Source organism: Hemitrygon akajei, chromosome 30 (assembly GCF_048418815.1).
Source record: "Hemitrygon akajei chromosome 30, sHemAka1.3, whole genome shotgun sequence".
NCBI lineage: Eukaryota > Metazoa > Chordata > Chondrichthyes > Myliobatiformes > Dasyatidae > Hemitrygon > Hemitrygon akajei.
Genome location: NC_133153.1, coordinates 37,106,031 through 37,123,506, shown reverse-complemented (window position 1 = coordinate 37,123,506; position 17,476 = coordinate 37,106,031). Strand labels below are relative to the sequence as shown.

General features: G+C 44.2%; 1 protein-coding gene across 4 annotated transcripts in view; it reads right to left on the bottom strand.

Moving 5' to 3' along the window:
* Window positions 1-571: 571 nt before the first annotated feature.
* LOC140718629 (ceroid-lipofuscinosis neuronal protein 6 homolog) overlaps window positions 572-17,476 on the bottom strand; it is a 43,670-nt gene continuing 26,765 nt past the window's right edge. For 3 of the 4 annotated variants that reach the window (XM_073032618.1, XM_073032617.1, XM_073032620.1), the window contains exons 5-8: window positions 15,220-15,408; window positions 12,832-12,887; window positions 10,125-10,247; window positions 572-2,363 (exon numbers count right to left, since the gene is read on the bottom strand). In XM_073032618.1, coding sequence (XP_072888719.1) covers window positions 2,093-2,363; window positions 10,125-10,247; window positions 12,832-12,887; window positions 15,220-15,408 — 639 coding nt within the window. In that variant the 3' untranslated portion in view covers window positions 572-2,092. The remainder of the gene's footprint in view (window positions 2,364-10,124; window positions 10,248-12,831; window positions 12,888-15,219; window positions 15,409-17,476) is intronic. The other variant, XM_073032619.1, reaches the window with a different exon arrangement.

The following is a 17,476-nucleotide window of genomic DNA, read 5'->3' as shown; positions in this document are numbered from 1 at the left end:
AACCCTTCATGTCATGTTCTCGATATTTATTTATTATTATGATTTCTTTCCTTTTGTATTTTCAGTTTGTTGCCTTTTGCACACTGGTTGAACACCCAGGTTGGTTCTATTTTGGCTACTATTCTATTATAGATTTATTGAGTATGCCCACAAGAAAATGAATCTCAGGTTGTACATAGTGGCCCATATGTACTTTGAACTTTGCTTGTGGAAGGTGACTTTTTGAGTCTGGTGGTCCTGGCATGGATGTTACGTAGCCTCCTCCCTGACGGGAGTGGGATGAATGAGTTAATCCAGGTCTCCGACACCATCTATTTACCACTTGATCGGTCAGCTGGGTCATTGCCTTTTCTAACGGTGTTACTTCTGACTGTGGATATATTTCATTCACTTATGGTGTCTGTGGATCACTTTCAAGGCCAGTGTTCACTGCCCATCAGTGAATGAGACTGTGGGGGTGAGCCAACTCCTGGGACTATCACACTGCCTCTGGTGAAGGTGCTCCCATAGGGCTGACAGGGAGACAGTTCCAGAATTCGGGACAATTGACGATTTTCAAGTTAGGATGGTGTACAGTTTTAAAGATTAGCTTTATTAGTCACATCAAAACATACAGTGAACTACGACCAATACAGTCCGAGGATGTGCTGGGGGATGCCTGCAAGTGTCCTCACGCTTCCAGCATCAACATAGAATGCCCACAACTTACTTAACCTTTTTTGGACTGAGGGAGAAACTGGGACACCCGGAGTCACAGGGAGAATGTACAAACTCCTTACAGACAGCAGCGGGACTCGAACCCTAATTGCTGGCATTGAAAAGCATCTCGCTAACAGCAGCGCCGCCATGTGGCATAGTGGGGCACCTGCAGGTGATGGCACTCCTGTTCACCTTCCCCTCTTTAGTGTTAGAGGTTGTGCCATCATTGATTAGCCGGACTCTGAAAACTTGCTCTGGTTCCTGATCCCTGCTGCCGCCTGGTCTAAAATTATCATTATTAAATAGATAACCCACACTAAATGGTGGAGGAACTCAGCAGGTCAGGCAGCATCTGTGTAGAGGAATAAAGAGTTGATGTTTCCAGCCGAGATTCTTCATCAGGACCTGATGAAAGGTCTCAGCCTGAAACATCAACAATCTTGATGAAGCCTTGCAGGCCGAGACGTCGACTGTTTATTCCTCTCCATAGATGCTGCCTGACCTGCTGAGGTCCTCCAGCATTTTGTGTGTTTTACTCAGAATTTCCAGCACCTGCAGAACCTCAATAGATAACACTCAGTATCTGAACCAAACACACACATCTGAAGGTGGGATTCATCTTTTAATGTTCCACTGAAGACTGCGGACAAACTGCAGGTGACAGCAGTATCACCAATGACAATGTGCAGTTGAAACGACTCTAACTTACAGCAGAGGGACCTGTTAAGAACCTCAATGGCTCATTAGTCCAGCCGAACAAAGGTCCATATCTATGTGACTTCTCATTGCGGCCACGCTTGCTGGTAATCACATCACCCCTGGCATGCCTTCTTTTCATTGCTACTATCAGGGAGCCTGAAGACACACACTCAACATCTTAGGAACAGTTCCTTTCCTTCCATCATCAGAGACAATGAACCCATGAACACTACCTCACTATTTTGCACTCCTCTTGCACCACTTATTTAATATAAATTTTTTTATATTTCTTATTGTAATTTATTTATTATAATCTACATTTGTTTTTGTGTATTGCACTATACTGCTGCCACAAAACCACAAATTTCATGGCAAACGTCAGTGATATTAAACTTGATTCTGATGTTAATTCTGACTCTGCTCTGCCCTGGAAGGAAGTGAAATAGACGTCTTGTGCTGAGGTGAATCGGGGCATCAGATGGATGCCTTGCATCACTTTAAATCCTGTGGGTTTAAAGGAGCTGTCTCCTGGTGGGATGGGGGTTTGGCACATAAGATACTGCCATACCCTTCACCGGTCTTTAGCTGGAACGGTCATTTGTTGGTGAAGCAAGAGTCTGCGAGCTTCAGTAGAAGCTTTGACTGTGAGGGAGGCAGCCAAGCCTCAGGTTGAGGAACACTGCCTGTCAGAATCCTACTGTGTTTTCTTGATGTGGAGGGTGTAGTATGCCCAGGGCTCTGGAACGTACATAACCCCGGGGTACTTTCTCCGGAGAATTTTGTCATTCCACAGGAAGGCTATCCAAGCAGAGATCAGGACCAGCGTGATGCAGAAAGAATAGAAGAGGAATAGGCCATTGCTGTCCATGACCAACCCTTGGCGCTTTTTATGCATCACTGTCGCCATCATGGCAAAGGTGGTGAAGATGTAGAGGACGAAGATCTGGCCCTCGGTCACCAAGTACCTGGAACGACACAGCAGGGGAATGGATGAGTAAGCAACCTCCAGTTAACGCCCAGATATTCAGAGGGAACCTTTCCAACATATCCCACTTCAAGGTCTTTAACCCTCCTCACACCATGAGACAGAGGAGCAGAATTAGGCCATTCAACTCCTGGAGTCTGCTCCACCATTCAATAATGGCTAATTTATTTCCCTCGCAAACCCCATTCTCCAGACTTTTTTCCGCAACATTAGGCACCCTTATTCACCAAGACATCATCAACCTCTGCTTTAAATATACCCAACAACTTGGCCTCCACAGTTGCCGGTGGCTAAACTCTGGCTAAAGAAATTCCTCCTCCTCCTCTCTGTTCTAAAGGGATATCATTCTATACTGTGGTTGTGATCTCTGGTCCTAGACTCTCCTGCTATTGGAAATATCCTTTGAATGTCAACTCTATCTCAACCTTTCAATATTCAACAAGTTTCAATGGGATCACCCCCTCTCCCCCAATTCTTGTAAACAACAGTGAGTACAGGGCCAGAGCCATCATGCGCTCCTCATACATTAACCCTTTCATTCCAGGACTAAATCATCTAAACCTCCTCTGAACCCTCTCCAATGCCAGCCAATCCTTCCTTAGATAAGGGGCCCAAACTAGCTCATAGTACTCCACATGTGGTTTGACCAAAGCCTTATAAACCCTCAGCATTTCCCTCGGGATCAATAAAGTATGTCTGTCTGTCATTATATCCTTGCTTTTATATTCTTGTCCTCTTGAAATGAATGCTAACATTGCATTTGCCTTCCTTACTACTGACTCAATCTGTTAATTTTTAGGGAATCCTGCACTAGGACTCCCGAGTCTCTCTGCACTTCCAATTTCTGAATTCACTGCCCTTTTAGAAAGTAGTCTTCACCTTTATTCGTTCTACTAAAGTGAGTGACCATATACTTTCCTACACTGAATTCCATCCAACAGCTCTTTGCCCATTCTCCTAATCAGTCTGAGTCCTTCTGCAGACTCCCTACTTTCCAAACACTTCTCGCCCCTCCACCTGTCTTTGTATCGTCTGCAAACTTGGCCAGAAAGCCACAGGCACCCGTTGTGATAGCACAGAGGAGGATACAGCAGGGGATGATAGATTTAGGAAATTCCTCCTCACACAAAGAAAGCAGTTAACTCCTGTTTTAAATCATTTCCGACAATCTTGATGGGAATAATGGCTGTAACTCAGAGTACTGAACGCTCATGTGAAGGAAAGGAATGTATGGGATAACTGGATGCTGCGACTGAAGATCCCTCAATGATATAATGACTTGCTTTACAGTGCCAATGATCACTGTTACTGATTCAGTTCCCATCACTGTCTGTAAAGAGTCTGCACTTTCTCCCTGAGCTGCGAGCTCCAGTTTCCTCCCACATTCCAAAGACGTACAGTTAGTGCCAGGGTTAGTGAGGTGTGGGCATACTCTTTTGGCACCAGAAGTATGATGACTCTTGTAGGTGGCCCCAGCACATTCTCAGATTGTGTTAGTCATCGATGCATTTCGCTGTATGTTTTGGTGTACAGTACTGTGCAAAAATTTAGGTATATAGAGCGGGGCGTCTAAAGCATTTGCACAGCACTGTATTTGTCAACGTGGAGCAGAGTTTGAAAATCTGGCAGGATCAAAGGATGTTGGGAATAGTGAGGGTCCATAAAACATAGGAGCAGAATTAGGCCATTCAGCCCATTGAGTCTGCTCCACCAGTTCATCATGGCTGATCCGGATCCTACTCAACACCTTGGCTTCTCGCCATAACCTTTGATGCCCTGACTGATCAATTTTCTATCAATTTTCACTCTAAATACACTGACGGTCCTGGCCTCCACACCTGTCAGTGGCAGAGCATTCCACATGTTCACCACTCTCTGGCTAAGAAAATTCCTCCTTACCTCTGTTCTAAAAGGTTGCCCGTCAATTTTGAGGCTGTGCCCTCTTGTTCTGGATATCCCCACCAGAGGAAACATCCTCTCCACATCCACATTATCTAGTCCTTTCAACAGTCCGGAGGTTTCAATGAGCTACTCCACATTTTTCTAAATTCCAGTGAATACAGGCCCAAAGTTGCCAAAAGCTCCTTGTATGTTAGCCCCTTCATTCACAAAATCATTCTCGTGAACCTCCTCTGGACTCTCTCCAACGACAACACATCCTTTGAGATATGGGGCCCAAAACTGTTGACAATACTCCAACTGCAGCCTGACTGGTGTCTTATAAAGGCTCAGCATTACCTACTTGCTTTTATATTCTGCTCCTTTGAAATTAATGCCAACATTGCATTTGCCTTCTTTACCACAGACTCAACCTGTAAATTAACCCTCTGGGAGTCTTGCACAAGAGCTCCTAAGCCCCTTTGCACCTCTGATGTTTGAACTTTCTCCCCATTTAGATAATAGTTCACACTATTGTTCCTTTTACCAAAATGCATTATCATACATTTCCCAACACTGTATTCCATCTGCCACTTTTTTGCCCATTCTTCCAATTTGTCTAAGTCCTGCTGCAATTGCATTGCTTCCTCAGCACTATCTACCCCTCCACCTATCTTTATATCATTCAAAAACTTTGCCACAAAACCATCAATTCCATTATCTAAATCATTGACAAACAATGTGAAAAGTAGCGGTCCCAATACTGACCCCTGTGGAACACCACTAGTCACTGGCAGCCAACCAGAAAAGGCCCCCTTTATTCCTACTTACTACCTCCTGTCTCTCAGCCATTCCTCTATCCATGCCAGTATCTTTCCTGTAATGTCAAGGGATTTTATCTTGTTAAGCACCCTCATGTGTGGCACCTTATCAAATGCCTTCTGAAAATCCAAGTAAATGACATCCACTGCCTCTCCTTTGTCCAGCCTGGTTATTACTTCCTTCACAGAAATCATGCCGACTTTGACTTATTTTATCATTAGTCTTCAAGTACCCTGAAACCTCATCCTTAATAATAGACTCCAACACTTTCCCAACCACTGAGGTTAGGCTAACTGGCCTATAATTTCCTTTTTTTTCCCATTCCCCCCTTCTTAAAGAGTGGAGTGAGATTTGCAATTTTCCATTCCTCTGGAACCATGCCAGAATCAAGTGATTCTTGAAAGATCATAACCAATGCATCTGCTATCTCTTCAGCAACCTCTTTCAGACCTTTGGGACGTACTCCATTTGGTCTAGGTGACTTATGCATCTTAAGACCTTTGAGTCTGTCTAGCACTTTTTCTTTTTTAATAGCAATGGCATTTACTCCTGCTCCCTGACACTCTCGGAACTCTGGCACACTGCCCGTGTCTTCCACAATGAAGACAGATGCAAAGTACTTATTAAATTCATCTGCCATCTCTTTGTTCCCCTTTACTACTTCACCAGCATCATTTTCCAGTGGTCCAATATCAATCTCACCTCTCTTTTACTCTTTATATAATTGGGAAAAAAAATTAGTATCCTGCTTTATATTATTGGCTAGATTGCCCTTATATTTCAGCTTTCCCTTTCTTGTAGCTTTTTAAAATTGCCTTTTGTTGGATTTTAAAACCTTCCCAATCATCCATCTTCCCACTCATTTTTGCTACATTATATACCCTTTCCTTGGCTTTTATGCAATCCTTAACTTCCCTTGTCAGCTACAGTTGCCTCCCCATGGCATTTGAGAACTTCTTCTGTGGGACATATCTATCCTGCGCCTTGTGACCTATTCCCAGAAACTTCAGCCACCTCTGCTCTGCCGTCATCCCTGCCCGTATCCACCTGTGCAAGCTCCTCTCTCATGCCTCTGTACTTCCCTTTATTCCATTGCGATACTGATACACTAGATTTATGCTTCTCCCTCTCAAGTTGCAGTATGAATTACATCATATTATGATCACTGCCTCCTAAGAGCTCCTTTACCTTAAGCTCCCTAATAAAATCTGGATTATTACACAAGAACCAATTTAAGATAGCCTTTCCTCAAGTAGGGTTAAGCACAACTGCTCTAAAACCTATCTTGTAGGCACTCAATAAATTCCTTCTCTTGCAATCAGGCACCAACTGGATTTTCCCAATCCCCTTGTATACTGAAGTCCCCCATTACAATTGTGACATTACCCTTATTACATGCCCTTTCCAGCTCCCTTTGCAGTCTCAACCCCACATCTTGACTACTGTTTGGAAGCCTATATATAACCATATAACGATTACAGCACAGAAACAGGCCATCTCGGCCCTCTAGTCCTTGCTGAATGTTACTCTCGCCTAGTCCCACCGACCTGCACATTATGATTCCCATAATGTTTTTTTCCCCTTGCAGTTTCGTAAGGGTCTTGCACTGTGGGAGGGGTGTGGAACAGGTGGCAGAGGAGTGCCGGGGTAAAGGGTGACATGGGTGCAGACACACCCAGCCCTGAGACATCAATTGGCTTATTGATCATAACAGAATGTCTCTCTGGTGCTTCCTGCTCCCTCCCCTCTCTCTTCCTGTTTTCCCAACCATGATTTTGGGAAGACTTTTGAACAGTACTGTACATTTGACAAACAAAACTACCACAAGAGTTACAGCAGAGTAGCGGTTAGTGCGTCATTATGATAGCCTGGGATGTTGAAGCTTGGAGTTCAATACTGGCATCCTCTGTACGTCCTTCCCATGGAATGCGTGGGTTTACTCCAGGTCCTCCAGTTTCCTCCCGCAGTCCAAAGACCTACTGGGTAGGCTAACCGGTCATTGTGAATTGTCCTGCGGATAGGTTAGGGTTAAATCAGAGTTGTCCGGGGGCGTTGCTGAGTGGTATGACTCGAAGGGCTTGAAGGTCCTATTTCACCCTGTACCTCCAAACAAATCTTTCCTCATCTGTATTAACTTTAGGGTGATGGAACTTGCCAGATTTCAGCCAGGTGGGTGTCAGTGAGCCAGGCTGTGATAAGGATGCATCACACACTCTCCAGCCTGTGGTCACCCCCTACCGTCACCGTGCAATGAGTGGGACCGGTAGCTGGCACTCCCACACTACCTTTCCCAGGATGTAGTTACATTGCCAAGTGGGCCATTCCAAGTTGCTGCTGGAGTTAACTGGGAGATGGGGTGGTACAACTGAAGGGGTTGCTAGATTATTTCACCGATTAGTTAAAGACGAGAGTCACAAATGGGCCAATTAGGCAAGTACAGAGATATTAAACCCATCACTGTACTGCATTGTAAACACTTTAAACCACTTTTTGTAATGTTGTTTACATTGTAAGTACACTCAGTGGCCACCAGTTCATCTGCTTACTAATACAAGTATCTAATCAACCAATCATGTGGCAGCAACTCAGTGCATAAAAGCACGCAGACATGGTCAAGAGGTTCAGTTGTTGTCAGACCAAACATCAGAATGAGGAAGAAATGTGATCTAAATGACTTTGATGGTTTTGGGTCCCTTATCTTTGAAAGGATGTACTGAAACTGGACAGGATTCAAAGAAGGTTCTCAAAAATGATTCCAGGATTGAATGCTTGATGGCTCTGGGCCTGTATTCACTAGAATTCAGAAGAATAAGGGGTGACCTAATTGAAACCTATTGAATAGTGAAAGGGCTTGATAGCGTGAATGTGGAGAGGATGTTTCCTATGGTGGGAGAGTCTAAGACCAGAGGACAGAGTTGCAGGATAGAGGGTGTCCGTTTAGAATGAAGATGTGGAGGAATTTCTTTAGCCAGAGGGTGGTGAACCTGTGGAATTCTTCCCTACAAGCAGCTGTGGAAGCCAAGTCTTTACGTATATTTGAGACAGGGGTTGATAGATACTTGATTGGTCAGGGCATGAAGGGATACGGGGAGAAGGCAAGAGATTGGATCAACCATGATGAAATGGTGGTGCAGACTCGATGGGCCAAATGCCCTAATTCTGCTCCTAATCTTATGGTCTATTGTCTTATAATTGTTCTTGGCAAATTTCTCTACAGAAGTGCTTTCCCATTGCCTTCTTCTGGGCAGTGTCTTTACAAGATAGGTGACCCAGACCATTATCAATACTCTTCAGAGACTGTCTGCCTGATGTTGACCATCCACCACCTGCTCCCATGGCTTCACATGACCCTGATCGGGTGGTGGTCGGTGGGGGGGGGGGGGGGGGTTCTCAGCAAGCGCTACACCTTGTCCAAGGGTGACCTGCAGGCTAGCAGAGGGGAGGAGTGCCTTACACCTCCTTTGGAGAAATGTATCTCCACCCTGCCTCTCCTTATGGATACAGCTGCTCTATTGGATGTTCATAACAAAGAAATGATTGTAACCAATTCCCTCTGCCATAAGCAAGAACGAAAAAGAAAGAACATAAGGAAAGGAATCTTGCCTCGTCATTATCTTTATACTGAAAACCATCTCAAACTAGACTGATAAGAAAACGCCTTTGGTAAGAACAGCCTGTGAGACTGTTTTATTTATACTGGCATCTAACAGGCTTGCAACGAAGCTACAAAAAACAACAGACCCAGTGAGACTACAAATTATTGAACATCCACTGAACATTTACAAAGAGGTGATTGTACAAACATATAAGCAAGAATAAAGCAAGTTAAATTGCACAAAAAATAACAATGTATTCTTTAATCCAACAAGGAATATAGAACATTTCAGCACGGTACTATGGCTCACAATGTTGTGCTGACCTTTTAACCTTCTCCAAGATCAACCACAGAACATAGAACATTACAGCACATCATAGAATATTACAGGAAGACAGGCCAGTATACACTCAGTGACCATTTTATTACATCTGCTCATTAATGGAAATATCTAATCAGCCAATCATGTGGCAGCAACTCAATACATAAAAGTGTGCAGACGAGGTCAAGACGTTCCACTGTTAGACCAAATGTCAGAAAGTTGGAGAAATGTGATGTCAGTGACCTTGACCACGGAATGATTGTCGGTGCCAGATCGGATCGTTTGAGTATCTCAGGGACTGGGATTTTCACGTAGCGTTTACAGAGAATGGTGTGAAAAACAAAAAACATTTTAGTGAATGGCAGTTCTGTGGGTAAATGCCTTCTTAATGAGGGAGGTCAATGGGGAATGGCCAGATTAGTTCAAGTTGACAGGAAAGTGACAGAAAGTCAAATAATAATGTTACAACGGTGGTGTGCAGAAGAGCATCTCTGAATGCACAACACATTGAACCTTGAAGAGGATGGGCTGCAGCAGCAGAAGACCACGTATACGAGTTACTAATAAAGTGATCTCCAAACGCATGTCCAATATATTACTGGGAAGTGAAAAAGCTGGAGGTGATGCTTCTACGTACCTGCTGCCCTCACTAGTGATAATATCACTATTATAATATCAATTATGGAAAACCCTGAACATCCTCTACATAGCACCATCCAGAGACAGAGAAGCAGTTTCAGCGACAGGTTACTGTCGATGCAATGCTCCTCAGACAGGATGAAGAGGTCAATACTCCCCAATGCCATTAGGCTTTACAATTCAACTGCCAGGACTTAAGAACTTTTTTTTTAAAGCTATTATTAATGCTTTTTGAGTTAGTGATTTAGATGCATATCATATTATTACTGAGTTAAGTATTGTATGTAATGAGTTTTTGCTACAACAAGTGTATGGGACATTGGAAAAAATGTTGAATTTCCCCATGGGGATGAATAAAGTATCTATCTATCTATCTATCTATCTATCTAACTAGTCCTCATCAATGGATCACATAACATTGACAAAATTGAAATATGAAAGAAAAGCCATACTAATCCTTTGTTGGTAACTTGGTTATCACTTACCAGTAGTAGAGGCTACTAGGGCCAAGGAGCAGCCATGCAGACAGGGGCATTCTACTGTCCTTGTTACACCGAGTGAAACAGCCCGTAAAATACAGGCAGAAGATGATAAAGAGGGGGACATACCTGTGGCAGAGAACCAACACGACAGTCTGTCAGATTGAGCATTCCTCTGACCCACCAGTACCTTCAACCACACTGGAACATAAATACCCCTGACTGCAGTGAATCATAAATGCCTCCAACAATATTAGGTTTGTAGCATGTGACCATCTGCTCATTTTTTTTTACAACACTGCTGTTTACTCACATACAAAATACAACCATCAGGGATTTACAAGACTGCCAACAATTTCAAATATGGTTACTACTATCTACAAAATTCCCTGGGAGGGGGCCCACTGCTCTTGGAAATCCCTCAGTGCACCCATAGTGACCGCATGCTCCCTCTCCAAGGGCACTCGTGCACGAACGTTCGCCTGGAAGAGGGGCAGGCAGCTGACTTGCGCAGAACCCTCTGTTAAGTCTGAATGTCAAATTTAACAGAAATGGCTTGCCTGTGTGATAAACATGTGGCAGAAATGCTTATTCATTATCTCAGTTAACCACTTAATTAGTTTAACTAATTTGTTTTGGGCGGTTAGCGTAACTCTATTACAGCAGGAGTGACCTGGGTACAACTCCCACCGCTGCCTGTGAGGAGTTTGTATATTTTCCCTACAACCACGTGGGGTTCTGCTGCTGCATGTGACTTTGTACATTCTCCCCATGACAACGTGGGCCTCCTCTGGATGCTCTGTGCTCTGGTCTCCTCCCACGTTCCAAAGACTTATGAATTAGTAGGCTAATTGGTCACGTGGATGTTGTTGGGCAGCCCGGGGCTCCTTGAACCTGTATGACTGAATAAAACTCAACTAGCCAGCCATCCTCCAATGCCTCAGCAGGTGAGAGAGAAAGATACCATGGCTGCGATTTTGCTGATAGGTGAGAGCGCAAAGCGAATAAACAACTGAACATGATAGTTAACACCAAGTTTCAGGCCGTTGCCAGAAGTTAATAATTGCATGTTCATGCTGCCCCATTCAACTCACCAACAATCATACTTCAAAGTAAGTTCATTGTCCTTTCACTGTTGCCTCACAAGGACCAGGAGCTTTGGCACTATAGTGAGGTTCACCATCTGATACTGTTCCAGAACTGGTAGATTTATCCAGCGGAAGACTATTGTACACAACTGGTTTGAAATCTAGAGCAGGGAGCTTCTCACGTGATCTGTCATGTACAAACAAGCTACCTCATCATGATCTTGCACTTAATCGTTTACCTGCACGGTACGCGCGAGTCTGCATTAATATTTTTTAATTTTATCGACAGGACTGATGAAGGGTGTCAGCCTGAAATGTCAGCTGCTTATTCCCTTCTGTAGATACTGGCTGACCTGCTGAGCTCCTCCAGCTTGTTGATATTTTCACCACATTACGGGTCCTTTACATATGGCATCTATCGGCACGGCGATGCAGCGGTTAGTGCAGCCGTTTTACAGTGCCAGTGATCACCAATCAGGGTTCGATTCCCGTCGCCATCTGTAAAGAGTTTGTACGTTCTCTCCATGACTGCGCGGGTTCGTCTGGGTGCATAATAAGAGGGGGCATCATTTTAAGTACACAAAGGTGTGTTGAATGCCCTCTCAGCGTGGCAGTAGAGGCAGATACATTAGGGGCATTTAAGAAACTCCTAGACAGGCACATGGATGGTAGAAAAATGGAGGGCTCTGTAGGAGGGAAGGGCTAGATTGATCATAGAGCAGGTTAAAAGGTTGGCACAATATTGTGGGCTGAAGGGCCTGTACTGTGTTCTGTGATCCGGTTTCCTCCCATATTCCAAAGACTTACTGTTAGGATTACTGGCACGCTACTTGTGAGCTGCCCCCAACTCTCTAGCCCTCGACCTGTGTTGCTCAACGATGCAAAATGATGCATTTCACTGTATGACGGCCATTTCAACATTTCATTGTACATGTGACAAATAAAACTACTCCGAATTTTATTTATACACTCTGTGGCCACCTTATTAGGTACACCTGCTCATTAATGCAAATATCTAATCAGCCAATCATGTGGCAGCAACTCAGTGCATAAAAGCATGCAGACATGGTCAAGAGGTTCAGCTGTTGTTCAGACCAAACATCAGAATGGGAAAAGAATGTGATCTAAGTGACTTTGACCGTGGGATGATTGTTGGTGCCAGGCGGGGTGGGCTGATCGCCTGGGATTTTCACACACAACATTCTCTGGAGTTTACAGAGAATGCTGCAAAAAGCAAAACAAAGACATCCAGTGGCCGCAGTGCTGTGGGCAGAAATGGTCAGAGGGGAATGGCCGGACTGGTTCAAGCTGACAGGCAGGTGACAGTAACCCAAATAACCACGTGTTACAACCGTGGTGTGCAGAGGAGCATCTCTGAACGTACAACATGTCAAACTTTGAAGTGGATGGGCTACAGCAGCAGAAGACCACGAACGTATGCTCAGTGGCCACGTTATTAGGTGCAGGAGTTACTTAATAAAGTGGCCATTGAGTGTAGTGGGTGCTGAGATTAGGATGTTATCGAACATTGTGTTGTCTGTGGCACTCAAATTTGAGTCTCTGCTTGGCTTCTTAACAATGACAGCTGGAGAAGGCAAGAATGCCCATTGTTTTTAGCTACTCACCACATCAGGTGACCCAGGGATTCATCGTAGTAATAAAGAAGCTCAAAGGAGTCAATCTGTTGGTTTAAAACGAGAACTATATATTAATGACGCCGTCTGTGGTCGGCGGCGTAAACAAGTCAGTCTTTAGGGTTTCTCAGGATTGGGCTGTTCACAGTTTGTCAGGTGATGGGGGATAAAGCATCTGAAAGAATCAAACGTTCAGCATCAAACAGCTCCGATGGATGCATAGTAAAAGGAAGGAGCTCTGTCCCACAGGACACAGAACAATACAGCACTGGAACAGACCATTCGGCCCACTATACCCGTGCTGAAAACGATGCTGAACTAAATGAAATCCCCTCTGCCTGCATGTGATCCACATCTCTCCATATTCATTTATCTGCCTCAAAGTATTATCGTGTGTTTCCTGGCAGTACATTTTGGGCACCTATCCCCCTCCACGTAAAATCTGCATATCTCATTCAAATTCCCTCCTCCTCACACCCTCGGTACTGGGTCAAGAATCAACCTTATTCGCCGTATATATTTACACGCGTTAGGAATCTGCTGTGGTGCGTTGGTCAGGGTGTGACATGCAGCAAAAACAACATTCACCAATTATATAAAATAAGTTTCAAAGTACAGATATGGAAAAAAACATGCATAAATACCTAAATACCAGCATTATAAAAAGTGGCTTAAAATGCTTACAGTGCAGTGCCTGAGGTGTTAGACAATGGGGAATTGAGGGAGGTTGCTAACCCTCAACTGCCTGGAAGAAGAAAGTTTGAAGATGACTTTTTAATAGTCCTATTTCACTCTCCAGAAGGGATCTTTGGAAAATGCTGTTTGTGGGGGGGGGGTAGTGTCTGCAATGACTTTCCCTGCCTGCTTCTTCATCCCGGACACCTGCAGGTCCTGCTGTGATGGTAGATTGCAGCCAATTATCTTTTCTGCTGACCTGACAGTTTGCTGTAGTTTTTGCAGATTTTGAGAGGATTTCGCACTATCTGATACTTGATAATGCGTGGGATGTGCCGGCTTTCATGAACTGTGCCAGCCTGCTATTCACCTTTCTCAAATAGAGTCCCACCGTGCTAGTTAGGGATGGTTTTGCACTGTAGTCATTATCGCCTAAAATCCCCTGGTCAGTATCACCAAATATTAACCTCATTGCACTTTGCCTTTGAAACTCATTCCGTCGAGGACAAGCTGCTACACTTACAAGGAACGCTGCCACGGGAAAGCAACATCAATCATCAAGGACCCCCATTCCTCCCGCTGCTACCATGGGGCAGGAGGTACAGGAGCCTTACGCACCACACCACCAGGTTTGGGAACAGTTAGTGCCCTACAGCCATCAGGCTCCTGAGCCATCATGGATCACTTCACTCACAAAATGTGCAAAAATGTGTGACATGGACATAGTGGGCCTTTTTCTGTACTGTGTTACACTATGACTCTGTTATTGATTGGTAAAGGAGGCAAAGGTCAGAGTCAAAATAAATTTATTATCAAGTTATGTATATTCCTGTGCAGAGGTCTTCGGCACATGTATAAAACTTCTGTGAAGCAAAGATGCTTTCAAAAATAATGAAAAAGTTTCCAAATATCAAAAAAATTTGCTATAAAGTGCGGTAAACAGTAAAAAGAATCAAATCAATATTTGCTGCCACCACCCTTCACCTTTAAAACTGCATCAATTCTATTAGGTACACTGTCATGCAGTTTTATAAGAAACTGGTAGGTTGGCAGGTTGTTTCAAGCACCTTGGAGAACTTGCCACAGTTCTTGTGCAGAATTTGGTTGTCTCGCTGGCTTCTGTCCCTCCAGGCAATCCCAGGCGGCTTTGATCAGGGCTCTGTGAAGGCCACACCACCTGAAACAGTATACAAAATCTAGGGTGCCTAAGACGTTTGCTGGCTACTGTACATGTCACCGTATGATAGCGTCAGATTTATTTTCTTGCAGGCATTTACAAGAAAATAAAGAAATATAATGGAGTTTATGAACAAAGAACTATACATAGCCAAAGACCGACAAATAGCCACTGTGCAAAAGACAAACGATACGAATAACAAAAAGGAATTAGGTAATACCGAGGACATGAGTTGTAGCATCTTTGAAAGTGAGTCTGTACCGCAGATTGCGGAGGCAGTTCAGCATTGAGATGAGATGGGTCAGGACACTCACACAGGGTAAAAAGCATGGAGGGCTGATGGCTTCTTTCTGCCACATTCTTATATTAAAGCCATGGCTACCAATGGTAGGGCAATGAGGACTGGGGATGTGTGTGTGGATGAGGTGTCAAGATCGCACTCACAGTCTCTTCCTCCCCGTCTCCCCTTGAGTATAAGGAGGGTTAATCTGGTGGGAGGCCTTCCAAATGAAGAGACGGGTGCTTACCAGTGTTTCCGGTTTGAGGTCCTTCATGATTGGGTTTTCCCGGACGGACAAGTGCAGCTGGTATCCACTTAGAATGAGCCGGTGATTCACAGAGTCACCTACGAGGTGAATGCTGGCTCCCATCACGAATGTTATGATGCAGATGTACACTGCTGACAGAGGGAGAGTCTTGGGGGAGCGTTCAATAAGCTGCAACAGAGACATGAAAGGCTGTCAATAGTTCTGTGCTTTTAGTCAAAGTGGGAGAACCTAGGGAGCAACTTAAAGGTCAGAGAAGCATTTAGGAGGTAACGAATTGTTACGAACGTGCCACAACTCTGAGGGGCCGAAGGGTACAAAGTAGCCCCTCCTTTTCGAGAATCACAAGATCGCTATTAATTCGGGTCTGGGACCCAGGAAATGAGAGAGAGACGTCCAGAATACACAAGGCTTGGAATGTGTCCTGGCCTCAGCAAGGCGGAACCATTGATAATGGCCATTGTCTCTTGGAGACGGAATTGTGTATTGAGTACTGTATTATTCATTGAAGCCCTCAGGGGGTGACCAGAGTGGGCTGGTTGAGGGATTGCATCATCCCAACCTGATTGACATCTGAGACCCCGTGAGTAAGGATAAAAGAGGGTCTGGGGAACAACCCCTTCAGACGCACCAGGAGAAACACTAGAAATCCCGTGACAGCGTTTAATAGCGACAGCCGGTGGGGGGCTCACGTGCGTCCTTTCCGTTTGCCTGGGATTGGGGCCTTACCACGGAAGAACGGCTTTAGCTAAAGGAGAGGCCACAAGGTGACCGGCCACACCAACGGAACTCTCGAAGGATCGAAATCATAAAAAGGAAAAGCTGGCAAGTTTCTAAAAATCTCTCTCTCTCTAACCAAAGGCTGCAGCCTGAATGAACTGAGTGACTTTTATATTTCCATCGGACAATACATTATCCCCTAGACAACGATAGAGCTATTTCTTATTGATTATTATTATACCCGCACTTTTAGATTTAGTATTGACAACGTATATTATCTGTATGTTTGCATTGATATTATTTTTGTGTACTTTTACCAATAAATACTGTTAAAAATAGTATCATCAGACTTCAACGGACCTCTCTATCTTTGCTAGTAAGTGACCCAGTTACGGGGTTCGTAACAGAATGTTAAGGCAGTTGACAGGAGAGACACAGAATTTACATTTCTCCTGGCTGCAGTGTTCAGAACCGGGAGTGGGGGGGGGGGGGGAAGTTCATAGTCTTGAAAAAGATATTTTCCTTTTGTACTATGTATTTACTCACTTGTTTGTCTATTCATCTCTTAATCTATGTATTCACATCTCAAATTTTCAAAGTACACTTATATCAAAGAATGTATAAATTGTACAGCCTTGAGATTTGTTTGCTTACAGGCAGCCTCAAAGCAAGAAACCCGAAAGAACCAAATTAAAAAAAAGACCAACACCTGATGCAGAGACAAAGGAGGAAAAAACACACACACCACGCAAACAATAGAAGTGAGCAACAAGGTTTCGAACCAAAATGAGTCCTTGAATCGGAACCTCCGCAGCAGCCCAGAGTAGGCCCAAAGCCTCTGCATCAGTCCGTCATATTAGTGGGCATTGAGCACAGCAGACCGGGGCAGTTTTCCATCTATCCATATCTGTCTATCAATCTACTTATTATTGTAACTTACAGAAAATATTTTAGTACATTGCACTGTACTGCTACAACAAAACAACAAATTTCATGACATATGCCAGAGGTAATAAGCCTGGTGTTAATCTATTGAGAACTGGCAATCTGGCCAGAGGAACTCAGCAGGTTGAGCAGCATTTGCGGGAGGAAAGGTATTTATGTTTTGGGTTAAAACCCCATATCAGGACTCATGATTAGATCTGCTCAACCCACTGAGTTCCTCCAACAGAAAGTGTGTTATCCAGGTTCCAGCATCTACAGTCACTGTTGAGAACTCATTGAACTTTCATAAACACAAGAGATTCTGCAGATACTGGAAATCATCAGGAACACCCACAAAATGCTGGAGGAGGAACTCGACAGGTCAGGCAGCATCTATGCAGATGAATAACCTGTCGATGTTTCGGGCACTGATTGCTCAGAGGTTTGTGTCAGTACATTTATATTCAATTCCACCTCCAAAGTCGTCTCTTCTTTTTCCTCCATATGGAATAACGGTAGCCTCTTTACAGCCACAAAATTTCCTGGAACACTGTGTACCCTCGATCAGAAGCAAGCTATCCAATGTGTAACGTAT